Genomic DNA, 22412 nt, shown 5'->3' on the forward strand with positions numbered 1-22412 from the left:
TCTTCTGGGTTCTTGTGACACTCATCCAGGAAAAGCTAGGTCACACATATAGCACTCAGTCTCACTTGTAATAGTCAGTTATGCTTGCTATTATTCTTACAAAGTCTGTGGTGCTAAAGCGAAGAGTGATCACACTTGAGTAGTGGTTGCTTAAAAAATGACACTTGTTATACAATGTGCTTCTACAAATGAAAAAAGGGGGACTATGTGTAATACAAAAAGCTACTGAACATTTTAATAGGTTTGTAAAAAGCTGTTTTCCTGAAGATTACCACCAACTCTATTATCTCGCGGCAGCATTAACTTTCAGAGAGAGAGAAAAAGGTAATTTTTCATCCCAGTGTGGCTCTGGCACACTAATTGCAGGTGACCACTGGATGGGACCCTTGAGAGCCTACCCTCACTAAACGATAAACAGTGTCAGATCCTTATTAAAAGTAGTTGGTCTTGACTCATCTATCATCAGCTGCTAAATTTCAGTTACTTAACCTACCCGGTGCCCAATATTCTTCTTCTGATACTTTAGAAAAGCCACATTCTTCATTATATATACTTAGACTGACAAACAAAGAAACTTCTTTTGAGTACACAAAGATATGGCATATATTTGGTAGGACTTTTTATTGGAAGTCTAGTAACTGTTAAGATGTAGATAATTTTAAAGTGTATGAAATATGACCAATATGGCCAGCTTAACAAATTATTTACATGTCATGTAGAGACTATTTCATGTTGCTAGGTTTTTTTTAGTTTTGTTTTGGTTATGGAAGCTGTGTAAAGATTGTCTAACTTTTCCTAATTGAATTGTACTTCGGTTTTGTATTTTTAAAAAAGACCTATCCCAATCCAGAATTTGGTTTTGCCCTACTGATGAAACTCACTTCCCTTCAGTGAAGAGAATGCATTTCCTAATTTCCTTTGTAAGGCAGATGGTGCAAATGCTTATCTAATATCCTCATATTGCTAGCTTAATAGCTGTACCACTTATTACTCACAGTGAGTTTTAAAATGAATTTATTCAAGAATGTTCTTAGGAAGGCAACAATGTTTGTTGTTAAAAAAAACTTCTGTTTCTTCATGCTGAAAAAGTAATGTAAGAGGCTATAGTTATAAGCTTCTTCCTATTGGAATTCTGGTAGTATATATAGCACAGTGTAGTCATTTCCGCAATGCTAGAATAAATAAAAAAAGTCTCTTCTATGCTTCTCTTCAAAAAGTGATGAATAACAACAGAAGATGGCATAAAAAAGCCATTTTTTTTCTATTCATTCTGTAGTATTGGAGCCAGTATCTAGGAAACAGGAGAGAAAGATTAAATTCAAGGAGCAATTTAAAATTTAAATACTTTGATAATCTCTTAAAAAAAAGAACTAATGGTGGTGTGAGGGCTGGGGAAGTAAAGAAGGTAAACCTGAGGGAAGCTGATCAAAGAACTGCCCTGAGAACTTGAAAGTTATTTAAGGCATAGGTAAGAGGATAATTCTTAATTCTCCATAGTTATGTTACTGAAAAACCGAATTATATTACTTGGTTCATTATATAAGTTATACTGGTTTGGTTCCTAGGGCTATTACATGACCATTTCTTCTATCAGGTCCTCTACTGTCCTCAAAATTTTAAACCAAAATTTAAACCAATTTTCAGAAGAAAATTGTATTTTAATTCCTGGTGAGGCACATACCAAAATTCCAGCCACTATCACTCTTCCTATGTCAGAAAACTGACTTTTAGAAAAAATGGGCTTACTTCATAGTAGCACTCATTTATTTGGTCACTAAGGAATGGTAGTTTCTCTGTTACTTGAACTTCTACTTTTAAATGCCAAACTTTTTATATTTTACTTTTGGAAAGAAAACATTCTAAGATTGTATTTTTTTTCTGCTGACAGCATACGTGGAACACAACTGAAGCTCCTCCTGAACACTCAACAGAGATCAGTTAATACCATGTGCTGGAAGTGGGGCAAACTTCTCAGAAGCTATGGCAATAGGTAAGGCTGATTTGCTACTTTTCATCTACTGAATTTTGAAAAAACAGCTCATCTTGCATCTGTAGGCAAGAGTATCTGTAATGTTCAACATGGTAGCCACTGCCTAGCTATGTGTGGCTATTAGTTAATAAAACATTAAAATTTCTTAGTTGCCCTAGCACATTTCAAATGCTTAGGAGCCATATGTGGCTACTGGGAAGTACAGACAGAGAACACTTTCTGTAGGTACAAGTTTTACTGACTACTGCTGGTCTTTTGACAGAGATACAGAAGTTATAAATTAATGCCCAAATTCCAGAGTCTGGTAAAAACTTAATACAAAACAAATATACATTGTTTGACATGCAGAAATGTTAACATCTTGTAATCCAAAACTATAAAGTTACATATTTTCTGTCATTATAGCAAAGTATTTGATAACTATATTAAAAAGTCATCTTTGCTTAAAGTTGATTTAAGAATGATTACTCCTAGCTAACCTGAAAAGTGCAAGTCATTGAAATGTTGCTAAGTTTTGGACACTTTCTGATACCCAAAATAGACTATTTCTTTGGGGAAAAAGTGGGGGGGGGGGTATAATTTTATGCAGCCCTGAAAAATGATGTATTGGCAAATGTGTATACATGTGGATGTATATTACTGTAAAAACAGATACATAAGACTAGAAAGTTAAGTATTAAGTGATGTTATCTACAGATGGTGTTGCAAATTATGCTTTTCTATCTTCTTTACAGTTTTTCATTGGTTAGCTTATTTCTTTTGAAACCCAAAATACATAAAACAAAACCTGAGAAATTTAAGGTATTTCTACAGTTTCTTTTGCTTTTCAAAACTCCCCTTCTTAGAGAGTTATAGTCTTCTGTATTTCAGAACAGTTGTTTAGACACAAATGGTTCAGATCATAAAGTAAAAATATATTTAAAATATAACTAGCAAAAAAGAAATCGCTAATCATGGAAGAGAAAGATGTATAGGTTTTGAAACATTTGACTTAAACAAGGTCCTGGATCTGCCACAGAAAATATATCTGCACAGATAGATCAGGAATGGTAATTTACAATTATACCTGATAAGGTTCTTACAGTTATTTTAAAATCTTTAAATTATTACTTTAAAAATATAACATGTATAGGCATCCAGCAACATAGAAACTAGGATAAATTTCAAAAATTAAACACTTCAAATTTGCAACTAACATGGGGGGGAAAAATCCCTTACCCTGCTTACTTTTAACTCACAGAAATTTAACGTGTGGAGGCAATCCACATGTCCTATGAAATGTTCACACCTAAAGTCATTGAGAGGACTGTTTGAGAATTGAGATCAGGAATTCAGAATCTAGCTGGGATGGAAGCCATTTCCCCCCATAATTTCAGGCAAAGATTTTCTAAAGACTCACAAGAACAAGATTTCAAGCAGCTTTGCTTTCACAGTAATTAGGTAAACACTTACTTTTACCATCACAGGCTACAATTTTCACTTTATCCACTTTAATAAGTTCTGTCACCTCTCTGAATTCAACATCATTCAATACAAAAGTCCACACGTTATCGCAGAATCTGTATGTATTTAGAGAGCCCTTTAAAACAAAACATTTAGACATACCATGAAGTCATTTTTTCCCCCCAAAGCAATTTGAGAACTCAGCTACCAAGTACCTAATTCTTAAAACAGCAGGGCAATTTAATGTTTACCTTAAGATCTTCACCCCATAATTAAAAAAAAAACCACCCAATGTAACTTTACTAAGAGTTATATACTGTAGTTAGCAGACTATTTTCAGCACTGTTAAAGAGTCTGCAACTTACCTGAAAGAGGGAAAAGTTGAAAGGAAATTTAAATTTGTACTTCTACTGCCCTCTTGTGGCAACATGACAAAAGTTCACTGCTCTCGCAGTAGAAAATTCACACACCACTTTAGATTCCACCCAAATTTAATGACTGTTGACCAGAAGCCTTACCAATAACATAGTCAATTAATGCATTTTGTAACATTCCGTGCATTATATCCTGTATTTTTACAGTAAAGCTACAGAAAAGAAAGATAAGAAAATACCTTTACAGTACTGTATTTATTGAGAAAATCTGTATCTAAGTGGATCCAGCAGTTCAAACCCCTGTTGTTCAAGGTCTACTGCATTTTATTGTATGTGTTAACTCCAAACTTGTGCAGAAGCAGGGACTATCCAGAAACATTCAGTTTTCAATCTGTGCTTCACTCAGATGAATTACTTTATTAGCCCCAAAAACGACAACATTACTGTCCTGTGCAAATGATTTTTTTTTTTTTTAGGAGCAGGAATATGTGCTTAAACATTAAAAGGAAATTTTTGAAGAATGGGGTGAAAGTGCATGGACAGACACCAACTGAATATAATAAAAACTTGAGCCATACCTACACATGGAATCTTCACAAAGGAAATGTAGTATTGGTAAGAGATTTATATGCCCCAAACCTTCAATTCAAAAAACATTCTCTGCAGTGGTACCCATAATAATAAAAACTACAGTGTATCTAGTGTTCTATCAAGTGAGAAGGATCAGGGAAACTATAAAGGCTATGAATGACTTAATGAAATTTTAAAAACATGAGTAAGTACTATTTGTTGGACTATGCTAGGCCCTGAGCATACAAATATGATTCCTGTCATCAACAAGCTTCGGGTAGCATATTAAAGTAAGAAAATATATAGTATAGCAGTATCATGAAAGAGTAATAAGCTAGGGGCACCCAAGGGTATGGAACACATGGGGCACAGAAAGCTTCTCCCATAAACTGAAGTTTAAGTTTTGAAAAATGAGTAAAAGTCAAGGGAGAGGTGGGACAATGGAAAGGAAAACACATATATAAAGGGAACAGTAAGTTCCAGAAAACTAAATGTGTCAGGAAGTCCCAAGGGTTCTGAAGATCCTGGAGAACCTTGGAAAGCTTTTGCTCTGTCCTAAAGGTATTAGGTCAATGAAGATTTTGAACAAAGTAGTATCATCAGATTTGCATTTCTCCTGATAACAGGAAGAGGTGATTGGAAGCAGAGTGGACTGGAGGCTGAGGCAGCAGATGCCTGAATGCGAGAGGTGAGAGTGGCTTTGTTACAGCAGCAAAGAGGTCAACAGAAGTGGAGAGAGCGCCACATGGGTGGCCCAGCTGGTTGAGCATCTGACTCTTGATTTCTGCTCAGGTTATGATCTCAGGGTCATGAAACTGAGTCCCTTGCTGGGCTCTGCGTTCAGCACAGAGTCTGCTTATCCCTGTCCCTCTGCTCCTCTCCCACCCTCTCTAAATAAGTAAAATCTTAAAATAAATAAATAAATAAATAAAAATAAAAATTTCTCAGCCAATTCGCTATGGTGGGGAGACAAAATTTGTTACCCCTCAAGATTCTGGCTCCAGTAACAGTGCACTCTAAATCACCATGTGCAATAAGCAGCTGGTGTGTAGAAGAAAGCCTGGGCGCATAAGCCCACTGACTTTAGAGCCACAGGGTTGGAATCATTCATTCAGAGACTATGTGGAGCCCTAGCTAAACGTAAGGAATACCAATCATTAAACTACAAAGGGTCTGAGAAAGAGAGGAGTCAGAGAATGGAAGCCAGGACTAATCAATAATATCACAAATTATGCATGAGGTTTAGTAATGGCATGGCAAGAAGAGTTTCAGTGGAGTGGTAAGATTAATGCATGGAAAACCACGTAAGACATACTATTATGTCTTATTAGGTTAACAAAGAATTATATAAAAAAGTAGATCTCCTTAGCTATAGTCTGAGTCTTTGGAAGACTACACAGCCAAATGCCAATTTTAATGTTCATTTCTAGCCTCCCTGAACTTGTGTGTAATGTTACTGTCATACCTAATTAGGGACAGCTATGCCAATTATCTGAACAAGGCCATGTCATTGGGCCTTATGCCTAGTGTGTGACGATTCACTTTCAAATATATATTGAAATTGTTATATAAATGTTTCACTTATTTTATTGCTATATTAAATGCTTTTGAGCCAACAAAAGCTTAATAAAATGTGAACACAAGATGATATATTTTAAGTTGTGTGTTGTTTTTTTTTTGTGTGTGTGTGAGAGTGAATGCACTAGAACAAGTGAGGGTTGAGGCAGAGAAAGAGGGATAAATATTAAAAAATAATTCTGATAGTGGGCTTTGGTCAAGTAACTGATTTCCACAGTAACTGATCTGGCAAACAGTATCTTGAATGCACCTTTAATAAATACAGGTTTCTTTTTTAAACATTAATCTACAACTGGGCAACATTCTTACAGTTAAGATATCTTGTTTATTGTAGAAAATGGAACAGACAGGGAATTTAGAGGGTGATTTTTCTTGACCATTAAATCTTTTAATGTTTACTATCAGAAGTTTAGTATTTAACATTAATTACAACTCTCACCTGCCAGCATACATTCTATCAAAAGCATACGTTGACTCTTTAAAAGAAATGTTCTCCCTAAAAATTAGAAATTATTAAAATCTTAATTCTCATACTCAAGGAGATTTTTCCCCCCTGTAACATTCTACTAAATGATCTCAGTTATATGAAATTCTTTTGAGGATTTAAAACAAACAAACAGGGGCGCCTGGGTGGCTCAGTGGGTTGGGCCACTGCTTTCGGCTCAGGTCATGATCTCAGGGTCCTGGGATCGAGTCCCGCACCGGGCTCTCTGCTCAGCAGGGAGCCTGCTTCCTCCTCTCTCTCTCTGCCTACTTGTGATCTCTCTCTGTCAAATAAATAAATAAAATCTTAAAAAATAAAATAAAATAAAACAAACAAACAAAAAAATTTACCACGTTATCTAAGAGTATTGTTTCAATGAGCCCTCGGGTTCAGTAAAATTCACTACAATATGGATTTCAATGTGATCTAGCCAAATGCCTTTGAAAATTAGAAATGACCAATGTGTGATCTCTTCTACCTTTGTCATATGTTCCACCAAGCAAAACACGTTATTTGCAAACTTTCTGGACATAAAATTGATCAAGTCTGCCATAATGGGAGAGGTAGGTAATGAAAGCCTGAGCTTAGAACAGTAGGAAAAGAAAAAACAAGAGTGGTAAAGTCAGACCTCAAAGCTAATTTTTTAAAAATACACAAACTTACCAAACATTATGCAACAGAAATTTAGCTAAAAGGAACTGGAGAGTGACAATAATACAACTAGAAAACTATCAGGTATCAACATGGATTGATTTCAAATTAAAGCATCTTGGCAGATTTGTACATATGGTTGTATAAAACAGCAACCTACTTTTGCCAAAATCATTACTGTTAAAAATTCAAGAACATGTTTATAAAATTTTATAAAGATATATTTTACTCCAGATAACTTTTAAGCATTCGAAACATTCCATAACATGCATGCTTTATCCCTTCACTAAATTTGTTCTCTGCCAACCCAATATCCACAACAATGCCTGGTATGTAACAGGCACTGAAGTGTTTGCTGAATAAGTTTTTAGCTCAAAACTTTAAGAAAACCCCAAACGCTCTGGTTCTCTTAAAAGCGAATTAACCTCTATGTTCTTTTCATATAGTGTAACCTTTTAATTTCTACTGTATGATATCCCTTAAAACATCATAAGCATAAATATTACATATAACTAAAATATCATTGTACACTGATACATATCTGACTCCACCAATATCCGTATCAATGTGGTAAAATTACTTCTTCCACCATTTTCACCATGATACTTTCAGTGGGCTTTTAGTTTGACTTTACCATCAAGTTGAGAAAGACAATTTTGTTCAGTTTGGGATTACTGTTCAAATGAGATCAAGCTATCAGAAGAGACCATGATCTACTACCAGTTTAGGTCTTCATAAGAGTTGGTGGGAGGCAACATGAACGCACTTCCATGGAATGGGTGAAGATCAGAGTTTGAAAAACAGAAGTGAGCTTTAGGGAGTACTTTGTCACTTACCTTCAATCCTGCAGGTAATGGTTCAGGCTCTTGAAATCTCAGTAACTCTTCAGGGAAGGCAGCCAAACATACATAAGCTTATTTGTGAAACAATGGAATAAAAATCTAAAAACAACTGTCTCACATTACGTGGACAAACTTAGTATGGAGGTCATTTAAAAGTAAAGTATAATTAAACCGTTGCTTCCTTTTATGATTCCTAAATATGAAGGGGTCCTTAAAAGCACTGTTGTTAACCACCAGTGCAAGCTTTTAGATTTAATAAAATATCCTTACCCTGAAATTGACTCTGTTCCTGACCCTCTGCGCCAATGCTGAATTTATAGCTTTATCAAACTGAAGTAGAACTTGAAGGGCAAGTTGGGGGGTGATCTGTTGAGACTGAGAAAAAGTAAAGGTCATAAATCCTTTTAGGGAAGGACATTAAAGACAAAATATGTATGAATTATCATCTAAAATTTAACTGAGGTTAACCAGAGCCTCTTAAACTAGACTCCCTTATTCTTTAACATACTGACAATTAAGGAGTAAAAGCCTGATGAAATTTTCTTGCACTATCTTAACACAAACATAATTTGGAGAAGAAGACATGCAGTGATGTTGCACTCCCAGGACAAGACTCTATCACTCTTTTACAGTGTCTGGAAAGAGGCATTTGAGCGACTGAAGGAATGCAGTTTCTTTATTAAAAAAAAAAAAAAAAAAAAAAAAAAAAAAAAAAGCAGGCCCAGTAATCTATTTTTTTAAAAACCCAATCTCATCAAAGCTCATAAAATCTATGAAAACAAATGGAAATACTTATTATGTTCTTAGATGAGTTTATTTTAAAAGGTTACTTCTCCTAAAACTGAAATATAAATTCAAATTTAAATCTCAAAGACTATCAAATAGTCCAAAATTATCTTAAAGCTACAGAGACTATGCTTTGTAAGTAAGAGAAAACCAATAATCTCAATTTTTATGTTTAACAAAATCCTTGAAAATTTGGGCATGTTAAACTACGTCATTTGATCTTCATTATATTTTCTGCCCTGTAGTCAGGATGGGATAATTACTGACTTGCTGGGTCAAAGATTCTAAGGTACTTAACCTCATTACTTTGCCTGCAAGAAAGGCTCTAACAAAACTTATTATAGACTCATCTAAGTAAAAGTTGGTTTTTAGTCTCCCACCTGTATGAGCTCATCAAGGCTCTCTTGGAGACTGTTTCCCAAAGTTGTATTTCTGTATAATTGATATGCCATGGCTTAGGAGAAAGAAGTTGGTTTTTCTTATTCAGGCTTGCATTGATGTCCTAAAAATTTAATATGAAAATATTAAACATTATAAACCATGAATGTAATATAGTCTACTTCATACATCCTAATATATGCTACTATAACTTGTAATAATTGTAAACTGTTATATAATTAACACAAAGAAGATTAAAAATTATTTTTCTTTTTTTTGTTACTTTGACATGGGCATTTATACTCCTTTATACAAAGCATAGATATATTTATTAAAAGGTACATCTTTACCATTTCTTTTAAAAGTCTGCCTTTTGACCTAATCTATAATCAATTTATTGTGTACTACTATTCCTTTCTCCTTACCATCAGTCAGTGATGCAGACAATGTTTGGCTCACATGTGAATGCCCTCCACTTCATTTTCTTTATTCTTAATTAACATCTGGTATTTATAGAGTGCCTACCAAGAAGACAGCACTGTGCTAGGCAGGAGGAAGATGGATAGAATATGCTCCTGGACTCTAAAAACCTTATACTCTACAGAGGGTAACAGATATACAAAACTGCAATTAACTCAGTAGAGAATAAGCACCATGATAGACGTACACAGTGTATGTGGACTGAGTGAACCTGTTAACAAAAGCTTCCTGATTCTTTAAGCTAGACTTTAGCCAAGCAAAAGCAGATCATCATAGGCTGAAAGGTATGAAAATGGTACAGTTTGTAGAGAGAACTGTAAGTTGTCCCACGGTATTAAGGTCTAAGTATGAAGAAGATGGCATGAATGTATTTGTTCCAACGGGAGGGATGCCAGGGTGAATGCACTGGAAGATGAGGGCTTGAATAGGGGGACAGTAGTAGAGATTCAACAAATACTGAGCTACAAGTCATACACAAGATCCCTGACCTTGTGGCACTTTCAGCTTAGAGATGGACAGGAGACATATACAGGGAGTTATCAGGCAAAACTCAGCAAAAATAATGACTGGTTATCAGTCTTCACATTATATACCTGTGAACACTTGATATGAGATCATTTCTGCTTTCTTGAAACCTTTTCTTTGGCTTTTGGGGCCCCACACTTCATTCTCTCCTCCTAACTCACTGGATACTACTGTATTTGTTTTCTTTGGCCCATCCCTCTGCAGGTACCTGACTTCTACTTGAGTGCCCTAAGACTTCTTAGGTCTTCTCTAGATGCTTTAACTCCCTTAGTATTAGGCTATCTGCTGATGACTCCCAAATGTCTATCTCCAGTCCTTCTCCCCTTGTTGCCCTATATAAAGCTGCCTCCTTGCCAATGAATGGAAATACCAATTAGGAAGCTCAAATGAAATGTATCAAAAACTGAATTCCTGGTACTGTCCCTCCAAACCCTTTCTACCCTCACCTCACCCACCTTAGTAAACAGTAAATCTAGTCCCCCCACCCCCAATTTTACATTCGACATTAGCTTCTACCTCATTCTCCATCTAATCTGTCAATCTTTCCAGCTCTTCTAAGTATAGCCAGAAGCTGACAACCTTTACCGTCTCCAGTACTACACCATCAAGTCCCCATCATCTACCGTCTCCAGTACTACACCATCAAGTCCCCAGTACTACACCATCAAGTCCCCTATAATAGCCCCATAAGAGGTCTCCGGGTTTCTACCATGGCCAGTAAAACCCCTGCCCCTACAGCTGCCACACTGAGCCTTTTCAAACATAAAAAAAATTACCCCAATCCCCCTTTATTCAAAACCTCCAATAGCAGCATCCTGTTTCAGAGTAAAAAACACGATTGTGCTCCTCCATTACCTCAATGAACTAACCTTCTGCCACTTATTCCTTCATTCCCTCTGCTGCAATCATACTGGTGGTCCCTTGCTGGTTTTCAGTATGGCAAGATAGTCTTGCACTAGGGTCTTTGCACTGTCTGTCCTTTTTGGTTCAAATGTTCTTACCAGATCCCTTCATGGTTCACTCCCTGATTTAATTCAGACCTCTGCTCAAATGTCACTTCATCAGAAAAAACTTCTGTGGCCAACCTATAAAAAGGAACTACCTCTCTTACCCCTTATACTACTTTTTCATTCATACCATTCACTGAAGCTGACATATATATGCTTATTGTTTCCATTCACTAAAAGAGATGTTCCATAAGGATGGGGACTTTGTTCAGTTATATATTTACCATCTAGAACAATGCCTAGTAGAGAGTATGTATTCAGTAAGTATTTGTTAGTAAGTCACTTGGTGCTATGTCTAAACACTATTATCAAATATTATAAATTTGTCTAAGTATAATACAAAGTTTTCTACTTTACTGAAGAAAATGAAGCAATGAAAACTTGCAGACTCTCGGGGCGCCTGGGTGGCTCAGTGGATTAAACCGCTGCCTTCGGCTCAGGTCATGATCTCAGGGTCCTGGGATCGAGTCCCACATCGGGCTCTCTGCTCGGCGGGGAGCCTGCTTCCCTTCCTCTCTCTCTCTGCCTGCCTCTCTGTCTACTTGTGATCTCTCTCTGTCAAATAAATAAATAAAAATCTTAAAAAAAAAATAAACAAAACAAAACAAAACTTCCAGACTCTCAAAATGGCATCAAACCATCTACCAGTATCTGTAATCACATACTCTGCCTGCCTGCCAGTCACTATAGCTAAACTATCCATGCTGCTATGCAAATACAAGCTTTCTATCTCTGCATCAAGCCTATTCTCTCTAGTACACTCAAGAATATCATTCCAACAATATAATTAGTCCTCCTCTCCCTTACCGTCAAATTTCCCATCTTTATGGATTATTGCCAGCAGCAAACAGGTGGCTACCTCTCCCATCTTCCTAAATAAATAAATAAATAAATAAATAAAGTCTCAACTCCCTTTCCACACTAGCTGCACTACATTTCTCTGTGCGGCAATGCTCCTAAGAGTTGTCTGTACTCAGTGCCTTCTCATTCCTTTTCTCGCATTTTCTCTTCTACTCACTCATCATAGACTCACTCCTTATAGGCTTTTGCCTCCAACATTCAAAATAAACAGATGGTGAAGGTCACCAATAGCACTAATAAAGCTAACACAAAATTCTCACTCCTCTCCAGACTTAATCATTTGACACAGCTAATTACTCCTTCCTCTTTGATAAAGGATCTTGGCTAAGCTTGTGGGGCATGACGCTTTCTGGGTTGTTCTCTTAAGCTCACAGATTCATCCTTTTCCTATACCTTGCCCTTGAACTCCTGGGTCCAACTGCCTACTCAACATCTTTACTTTTTGTCTTTCCTATTTTAGGTGAGGTAACTCCATACTTTGATGAGCTTATGCAAAAACCTTTGAAATTCTCCCCTACTCCCCTCATCTCACCTTTACATCCAATCCCTAGAAAATCCTGTAAACTATCTTCAAAATGCATTCAAAATCCATCCATTTCTCACCATTTCCACTGTTATCACCCTGGTCTGTGCTATGGTCATCTGCAATTGGATTACTGAAACAGCTTCCTACTAGGCTGCCCTGCTTCCCTGCTGTCCCTACACTTTAATCCCAATCTAGCAGCCCATATCTCTTTTCAGCTCCAAAACTCCCATGGCTTCCATTTTACTCAATCCTTACAAAAATGTGGCTACCTAGGATCTCTCCCTTGCTCTCACCCTTCTACAGACACACTGTCTTCCATGTTATTCTTAGAACATGACAGACATGTACCTCCCTATGTAAGCCTTTGCAAAGGCAGCTCTTTCTACCTGGATACTCTTCCTCCAGGCATCCACTTGGTTCTTGTAATTCCTTCAAGTATAATATGTACTTAATGAGGCTTACACTGATGGCCGTACTTAAAATACCAACTTCCACCTCCACTCTGGAACTTCCCAAACCCCCTTTTCCTTTTTTGATGGCACCATCACCTAACACATTATGTAATTACTTTCTACATCCTCCAACAGGGGACTTTTGTCTGTTTTGTTCACTTAAGTAAAGCAAGTACCTGTAACTGACTCATAATGGAAGCCAAATAAGTATCTGTTCAGTAAATTAATGAGGGCAAAAAACTGAGTATGTGGGTGGGTGGGTGGGGGAGAGTTAAAAAGCACAAGGAGAGGTCCCAATGGAGATATACACCTGACAAAGTAGGAGTACCAAATCTTGTGTCATACTCTTTTGGCAACAGTCTAAGAGTTATTTAGACAATAGCTCTAAGTCAGCAATGAACTATCAGAAATTAAAACAATCCCATTTACAATTGCATCAAAATGAATAAAATACCTAAAAATAAATTTAAGCAAGGTGAAAGAAAGCCCTGTACACCAAAAACTATAAAATACTGAAGAAAGAAATTGAAGACAACAAAAATAAATGGAAAGATATTCCATGCTCATGAGTTGGAAGAATGCTGTTAAAATGCCCATATTACCCAAAGCAATCTACATGTTCAATGCAATCCATATCAAAATTCCACTCTCATTTTCCACAGAACTACAACAAACAATCCTAAAATTTATACGGAACACAAACCCACATAGCTAAAGCAATCCCGACAAAGAACAAAGCTGGAGGCAACATGCTTCCTGATTTCAGTCTATACTACAAAGTTAAAGTAATTAAAACATTATGGTATTGGCATAAAAACGGACATGTGAATGGAACAGAATACGAGCCCAGAAATAAACCCATATTTTTACAGTCCATTAACTTATCACAAAAGAGGCAAGAATATACAACAGGCAAAAGAGTAAATCTTCAATAAATGGTGCTGAACCATTTTCTTACACCATACACAAAATAAACAGAAAATGGATTAAAGACCTAAATGGGAGGCCTGAAATCATAAAACTCCTGGAAGAAAAACATAGGCAGTAATCTCTTGGACATTACCCTTACCAGCTTATTTATGCATAGGTCTCCTCAGGCATAGGGAACAAAAGCAAAAAACTAAACTACTGGACTACACCAAAATAAAGAGCTTTTACACAACAGAGGAAACCATCAATAAAACCAAAGGCAACCTTGTGAGGTCGGGGGAGAGGATTTCTGCAAAGGATATATCTGATAAGGGGTTAATATCCAAAATATATTAAGAACTTCTATAACTCAACACCAAATCATCAAGTAATCTGGTTAAAAATTAGGCAGACCTGAATAGACCTCTTTCCAAAGACATACAAGTAAGTGGCCAATAGACACATGAAAAGATACTCAACATCACTAATCATCATGGAAAGGCAAATCAAAACCATGAGATCTCACTTCACTCATTCTATGAGAATGGCTAGTATCAAAACCACAAGAAATGTCAAATGTTGGAGAGGATGTGGAGAAAAGGGAACACTCTTGTACCACTGGCAGGAATGAAAACTGGGGCAGCCACTGTGGAAAACAATATGTGTGTGTGTGTGGGGGGTCTCAAAAAAAAAAAAAAAAAAAAAGAAAATAGAAATACCAGATAATCCAGTAATTTCAGTAGTAGGTATTAACCCCCAAAACTGAAAACACTGATTTGAAAAAATATATGGACCCCTATGTTTGTTGCTGCATTATTTACAATAGCCAAGATATGGAACCCAGGTGTCCATCTGGAGAAAAACAGATAAGGAAAATGTGGTATATATACACACAATGGACTAGTACTCAGCCATAAAAAAGGATGGCATCATGCCATTTAAGACAACATGGATGGAGGTAGAGTGTCTTATAATACGAGAAATAATTCAGACTGAGAAAGATAAATACCATATGATTCTACTCACAAGTGGAAACAAAAGATTTTAAAAAAACACCCACGCACACACAACCTAACAAATGGATAAACAAAAAGCAAACTCAGATGGGTAAGCAGAGACTGATGGTTGGCAGAGGGAAGAGGGGTGAAGAGTTGGATAAAATGGGTGAAGGGGAGAGGGAGATACAGGCTTCTAGTTATGGAATGAGTAAGTTATGAGAGTAAGAGGTACAGCATAAGGAATATAGTCAATGATATTGAAAAGCAGTGTAACAGGATAGACGGTAGCTACCCTTGTGAACATAAGGTGTATCAACTTGCCTAATCACTAGCTGTACACCTGAAACTAATGTAACATTGTGTGTATCAATCATACTCAAAACTCCCTACAGAACTGTGGTATAAACAAATATTACTCAGCTGTAAAAAAGACTATCTTGTCATTTGTGACAACACTGATGAACCCAGAGGGTATTATGGGAAGTGAAATAAATCAGACAGAGAAAGACAAATACCATATGATTTCACCTACAGGAGGATTCTAAAACAAAACAAAACAAAACAGACTCTAATACAGAGAACTAGTGAGTGGTTGCCAGAGGGGAGGCCAGTGGCAAGAACGGGCAAAATAGATAAAGGGGACTAAGTTATAAAATAAGTCAGAGATGAAAAGTACAGCATAGAGAATATAGTCAACAATACTGTAATAACATCAGCATGGTGACAGTGACTACACTTATCGTGGTGACTGAGTAATGTATAAAACTGTCAAACTAATATGCTGTATGCCTGAAACTAACACTGTATGTTACTTACACTTAAAAAGAATGGACTATTAGGGGCGCCTGGGTGGCTCAGTGGGTTAAAGCCTCTGCCTTTGGCTCAGGTCATGATCCCACAGTCCTGGGATCGAGCCCCGCATCGGGCTCTCTGCTCTAGCAGGGAGCCTGCTTCCTCCTCTCTCTCTGCCTACTTGTAATCTCTGTCAAATAAATAAATAAAATCTTAAAAAAAAAAAAAAAGAATGGACTATTATAGACAAAAGTTGTTATATGTAAGCCTATGGTGATCACAGAGCAGAAACCTATAGTAAAAACACAAAACATAAAGGATACCACTAAAGTCATCAAACCACAAAGGAAGAGAAGAAGAAGAAAGGAAGAAAAGAAGTACAAAAACAGCCAGCAAACGATTAACAAATGGCTATAAGTACATACCAATCAGTAGTTATTTTAGCTGTAAATGCACTACATTCTCTAATCAAGACAGAGAATGGCTGAATGGATTAAAAAAAACCCAGGCTCATCTAAATGGTGCCTACAAGAGATTCACTTTACATGTAAGAACATATACAGATGGAAAAAGATAATCCATGCAAATGGAAACCAAAAGAAAACTAATGCAACTAATATCAGAAAAAACAGACTTAAACATAAAGACTGTAATAAGACAAGGTATGTGTCACATAATGATGAAGGGGTCCATCCAATACAGAACAGAATATTGGGAAATACTGGTGCACTCAGCATAGGAACACCTAGACATATTAAAAAAAGTATTAACTGACCTAAAGGGATAAACAGCAATACAATAATAGATTTCAATATTCCATTTACATCAGTGCAAAGATCATTCAGACAGAATTAGTAAGGAGACATCAGTCTTAGAACATGTCAGACCAGATGAACTTAACATACAGACATACACACAGAACCTTCCATCCAAAAGCAACAGAATACACATTCTTCTCAAGTGCACATGCAACACTCTCCAGGATAGATCACAGTTGAGGCCACAAAACAAGCCAATGAATTTAGGTGGACTGAAACCATATCAAACATCTTATACGACCACAATGGCACAAAACTAGAAATTACACAAAGAAACCCAGAAAATTCACAATGTGTGAAGATTACACAACATGTTACTAAATAACCAATGGGTCAAAGGAGAATTCAAAGAGAAATTAAAAAATGCCTTGAGACATAAGAAAAGTTTGTTGGCTACATCAAAAGCAGCGGTAAGAAGGAAATTCATATTGATAAATGTCTACCTTAAGAAATAAGAAAAGTCTCACGAACAACCTAATTTTACACCTCAAGATACTAAAAACACACACAAAATAAATGAAGCCCAAAATAAGCAGAAGGAAGAAAAAAAAAGAGGTGAAATAGAGATTTAAAAGAACTAGCAATTCCAAATGAAAAAAAGAGCTGGCTCTTTGGAAAGATAAAACTGACAATGCTCTAGTAAAATTCACCTGGAAAAAGTCAAATAAAATCAGAAATGAAAAACATGTTACAACTGACATCACAGAAATAGGATCTTAAAAGACTGCTATGAACAATTATATTCTAATAAACTGGGCAACCTACAAGAAATTAATTCCTTAAAGCACAGAACTGAACAATGATGAAATAGAGAATCTGAATATACCAATTACACATAAGGAGATTAACCAGTAAACAAAAACTTCTCAATAAACGCAAGTCCAGGATCAGATGGCTTCACTGATAAATTCTACCTAACATTCAAAGAAGAATTAGCACCAGTCCTTCTCAAACTCTTTCAAAAAACAGAAGAGGAGGGTCATGGGATTGAGCCCTACATTGGGCTCCCCACTCAGTAGAGAGTCTACTTGAATGAAGATTCTTTCCCTCTGCACCTCCCCCAACTTGGGCGCTTAGTCACGTGCTCTCTCCCTCTCTCAAATAAATATATAAATCATTAAAAAAGAACAGAAAAGGAAAACTCTTCCAAATGCATTTGAAGAGTGCAGTATTACCCTGAAACCAAAACCAGACAAGGATGCCACAAGAAAAAAAAATTGCAGGCCAATATCCTTGATGAATATACATGCAAAAATCCTCAATATTAACAAACTGAATTCAATAATACATTAAAAGGATCATACACCATGATCAAGGGGGATTTATTTGAGGGTAGAGAAATGGTTCAATGGCATCAAATCTGCCAATGTGATAAACCATATTAACAAAATAAAGGATAAAAATCCTATGACCATCTCGATACATGCAGAAAAAGCATCTGACAAAATTCAACATCCATTTATGGTAACTCTCAATGCAGTGGATTTAGAGGGAACATACCTCAACATAATAAAGGCCACACCGGACAAGCCCATAGCTAACATCACAGTCAATAGCAATAAGCTAAAAGCCTTGCCTCTGAGATCACGAGACAAGATTCCTGCTCAATTACTGTATTTGACAAAGTACTAGAAGTCCTTCCAGAGCAATTAGGCAAGAAATAGGAATAAAAGGCATACAAACTGGAAAGGAAAAGGTAAAATAACAAAACTACCAGAGAAATAAAATAATCATTTGCAACTGCATCAAAAGGAACAAAATACCTAGAAATAAATCTAACCAGGAGAGAAAATACCTGTATGTTGAAAACTACAAACATTAATAAGAGAAACTGAAGATGACAAAATAAATGGAAAGACATTCCGTGCTCATGGGTTAGAAGAATTAATATTAATAATATATTCTTATTACCCAAAGCAATTTACAATTCAATGCAATCCCTATCAAAATCCTAACGGTATTTTTCAAAGAGACAGAACAATCCTAAAATTTGTATGGAACCACCAAACCCTCAATAGCCAAAGCAATCTTGAGAAAGAACAAAGCTGGAGGAATCATTCTCCCTGATCCCACAATATCAGAAAGCTATGATAATCAAAATAGTATAGTACTTGCACAAAACAGATACACACATCAACAGAATCTAATAGCCCATAGAGAACTCATGCATAGATGCTCAATGAATGAAGTCAAGACCATCTATTGGGTGGAAGGACAGGATCTTCAATAAATGGTCTTGAGATAATTACACAAACACATGCAGAAGAATGAAACCGGACCACTAACTTACACACTATATACAATAATAAACTCAAAACAGATTAAAGACTTGAATGTAAAACTATAAAACTCCTAGGAGAAAACACAGTTACAGTAGCTCCCTGACACTGGTGCTATAATTTTTTAAATTTGACACCGGAAGCAAAATTAAAAAAAGCAAAAATAACAAACATAGGACTACCTCATACTAAAAAGCTTCTGCACAGCAAAGGAAACCAACAAAACAAAAAGGTAGCCTACTGAATGAAAAAAAATTTGCAAATCATATAAGAAATTAATATCCCAAATATATAATTCATACAACTCAAGAGCAAAAGAACAAGTAACTCAATTTAAAAATTGGCAGAGGATATGAATAGACATTTTTCCAAGAAGACATACAGATGGCCAACAGACACATGAAAAGATGCTCCACATCACTAATTATCAGGGAAATGCAAATCAAAACCATAATGAGGTATGACCTCACATCTGTCAGAATGACTATTATCAGGGCGCCTGGGTGGCTCAGTGGGTTAAGCCGCTGCCTTCGGCTCAGGTCATGATCTCAGGGTCCTGGGATCGAGCCCCGCATCGGGCTCTCTGCTCAGCGGGGAGTCTGCTTCTCCCTCTCTCTGCCTGCCTCTGCCTGCCTCTCTCTCTACCTGCCTCTCTGCCTGCCTCTCTGCCTGCTTGTCATCTCTCTCTGTCAAATAAATAAATAAAAATCTTAAGAAAAAAAAAAAAAAGAATGACTATTATCAAAAAGACAAGAAATAACAAGCGTTGGTGAGGATATGGAGAAAAGGGAACCCCTGTGCACTACTGGTGGGAATGTAAATTGGTAAAGCCACTATGGAAAACAGTGTGGATGTTCTTCAGAAAATTAAAAACACGACCACCATATGATACAGCAATTCCGCTACTGAGTATTTAGCCCCCCAAAATGAAAACACTAACTCGAAAAGAAATATATATGTTCACTGCAACATTATAATAGCCAAGCTATAGGAGCAACCTAGGTGTCCATCAATGGGTAAAGAAACTGTGGGGAATATATCACAATGGAATATTATTCCGCCATAAAAAGAATGAAATCTTGCCATTTATAGCAGGAATCGATATAATGGGCATTATAATTAAATGAAGTTAAGTGAGAGAAAGGCAAATACGTATGATACTGGATACATGCGGAATTGAAAACCAGAAAAGGGAAAAAAAAAAAGCATGTAGATTCAGAGTAGTTGTAAGGCTGGGGACACAATATAGTAGAGGGAGCCAATGTAAAACAGACATAGAAGGTTTGAATCATTCAAAATACTGACTTTTATATATATGCTACATACACAATATAAGAGTTAAGTATTAAAGAGAGAGGACAAGTGAAACTGGAATTTTGAACACAAGGCATACAGCCAAACAAAGAGGTTCAAAGTAATACTAAATAAACATAATTGTTCATTTAAAAAAAAAAAAAAAAGGCGGGGCACCTGGGTGGCTCAGTGGGTTAAGCCGCTGCCTTCGGCTCAGGTCACGATCTCAGGGTCCTGGGATCGAGTCCCGCATCAGGCTCTCTGCTCAGCAGGGAGCCTGCTTCCCTCTCTCTCTCTCTCTCTCTCTGCCTGCCTCTCCATCTACTTGTGATTTCTCTCTGTCAAATAAATAAATAAAATCTTTAAAAAAAAAAAAAAAGGCAACATACTGGAATGGGAGAAACTATCTGCAAATCATGTATGTAATAAGAAGCTAATATCCAAAATATATAAAGAATTCATACAACTCAACAGCAAACTCGCCGATTAAAAAACGGGCAGAAAAGATCCAGACATTTTCCCAAAGAACACATACAAGTCAACAACAAACATATGAAAAGATGTTTAAGACCACGAATGCTCAGGAAAATGCAAATTAAAACCACAATGAGATATCACCTCACACCTGTTAAAATGGCTATTACTAACAAGACAAGAAATAAGTGCTGGCGAGAAGGTAGAGAAAATGAGATCCCTGTGCACTGTTGGCGGGAATGCAAACTGCTGCAAACACTGTGGAAAACAGTATGGAGGTTCCTCAAAAATTAAAAATAGAACTACCAAATGATCCTGCAATTCCGGTTCTCCTATTTATTTGACGAAAACGAAAACACGAACCTGAAACTAATGTGTCAATTATACCTCAATAAATACTAATTTAAAAAGGAGCTCTAAGTTATTTATACATTTGTTAAAGTTACTTGCTTTAATGATCTTAGATTCTTAAAAATTTCTTATGCAGTATTCAAATCTGTTAGATCTGGTATCCGCCACATCAATTTCGTGCTCCTTCATTCTGCAGTTGAGAAAATTACAAGGGCTCCACGTTCGGAATTAACTCTGTAGTCCTGGTCCTGTTTAAATTCATTACCCTGAGGGAGCTGGCTGGAAGTTCAAGGCAGACTTCAAATAAGCGAAGCAGCATAGGAATGAGACACTCACGGAATGCGCGCTCCTGATATCTGACAAAATCAAGATGCGTAAAGACATTCACCTGGCTAAAATTCCCGCTTTGGGCTGAGGACCTTCCCCAGGACCGCTCGGCTGGCGCCGCGACGACCACAAACCTCCCGGCAGAGGACGCCACCGCCTCCCGCCGCCTCCCGCACTTTTCCTTCGCGGGTACCGGCCGCGGGGGCCACCCGGCAGCGAACTCGGTAACGGGCCCACCTTGGGCCCCTGCCCTCCGCGCAGCCCTCCAAGACCCAACCAACCGCAGCCCCACCTCTCGGGACCGCAGGGAGCGTGGACCCGGCTCACCGAGTACCTGTGGGGCAGGCGCTTCCCGCCGCGGAGCGGACTGAAGCGGAGCAGCCAGCAGTCCAGCAGGAAGCACCCACTTCCCGACCACCTCTTCGGCCGCCGCAGGAGCCGCAGAGCTGTGCCGACGACCCGGAAGTGCTCGCCGAACCTGGAAGTGACAGCATGCGGGTGGGCCGGGAGGCCCCGCCCAGCCCCGCTCCGACGCGCCATTCCAGACTGGTCTGGGGAGGGTGGGGTGGGGTGGGGAGGGAGGAGGGGCGTGGGGCCGGCGGCTTTCAAGCCCCAGACAGGTGAACTTGCTTCCTTTCCCAGTAATTCACCAGGTTTGCCAAATCATGCATAAGGGAATTCTAACTTTGAGAGATTAATCTTATCCACTGTTAGACACACAATTAGGAATGTTAGGGCAGTCATACTCTATGCGTTAAGTATATTCTAGGTAATACTGTTGAAGACGCTGCAATACTAAATTGAAGACAAATTGTTAAGATTAGAGCAGGACTTACCATTCAAAACAGGGCTGCAATTCACTTAGCCCAGCAAGCGCTTGTGATTCCTGAAGAATTTTAATGTGGGAGAATTTGTATTTAAAATTTGTACCTAATGGAAGACAAACATTTCAATATATATGGGTTTATAAAAATCCAAATGGTATCCTAAATGTGGATTAAAGGCAGCAATATGTGTACAGCTGTTTGCCATTAAGTAGCTGAACAGTGATTAAGGAGTAAATACATAAGTGTTACCAAGTAGACTCACTCTCTGAGCAGGCCTATAAGCAGAACAGAGTCTCATTTATGGCATGTTTTCAGCCACTTATTGAACTTTTATTGCTGGATTATCCGCTACTAAAATGATTCTAAATTATAAAATACAAAGTGTGATAATTAAGGT

At 37.4% G+C, this 22412-nt stretch overlaps 1 protein-coding gene across 3 annotated transcripts; it reads right to left on the minus strand.

Moving 5' to 3' along the window:
* Positions 1–997: 997 nt before the first annotated feature.
* Positions 998–21666, minus strand: GTF2A2 (general transcription factor IIA subunit 2). Of its 3 annotated transcripts, none has more exons than XM_032342724.1 (5): positions 21523–21666; positions 9099–9220; positions 8203–8307; positions 3443–3569; positions 998–1291 (listed from the first exon to the last, which is right to left on the minus strand). In XM_032342724.1, exons 2-5 carry the CDS (start codon positions 9168–9170, stop codon positions 1266–1268), a joined length of 330 nt encoding a protein of 109 aa, XP_032198615.1. In that variant the 5' UTR covers positions 9171–9220; positions 21523–21666; the 3' UTR covers positions 998–1265. The 3 variants fall into 3 exon arrangements, with proteins under 3 accessions (XP_032198615.1, XP_032198617.1, XP_032198616.1); XM_032342726.1 differs by lacking the exon at positions 21523–21666 and adding an exon at positions 21250–21482; XM_032342725.1 differs by lacking the exon at positions 21523–21666 and adding an exon at positions 20961–21051.
* Positions 21667–22412: the final 746 nt, after the last annotated feature.

The sequence above is a fragment of the Mustela erminea genome, chromosome 5 (assembly GCF_009829155.1).
Source record: "Mustela erminea isolate mMusErm1 chromosome 5, mMusErm1.Pri, whole genome shotgun sequence".
Taxonomy (NCBI): Eukaryota; Metazoa; Chordata; class Mammalia; order Carnivora; family Mustelidae; genus Mustela; species Mustela erminea.

Excerpts from the sequence above, each read along its gene's own strand:
- GTF2A2 (XM_032342724.1), bottom strand. The coding sequence starts at position 9,170 with ATGGCATATCAATTATACAGAAATACAACTTTGGGAAACAGTCTCCAA. Across the intron at positions 3,570-8,202 it reads GGAACAGAGTCAATTTCAGG|GGCTCTCTAAATACATACAG; the intron begins GTAAGGATATTT and ends TTTGTTTTAAAG. Across the intron at positions 1,292-3,442 it reads TGTAGCCTGTGATGGTAAAA|ATACTGGCTCCAATACTACA; the intron begins GTAAGTGTTTAC and ends CCTGTTTCCTAG.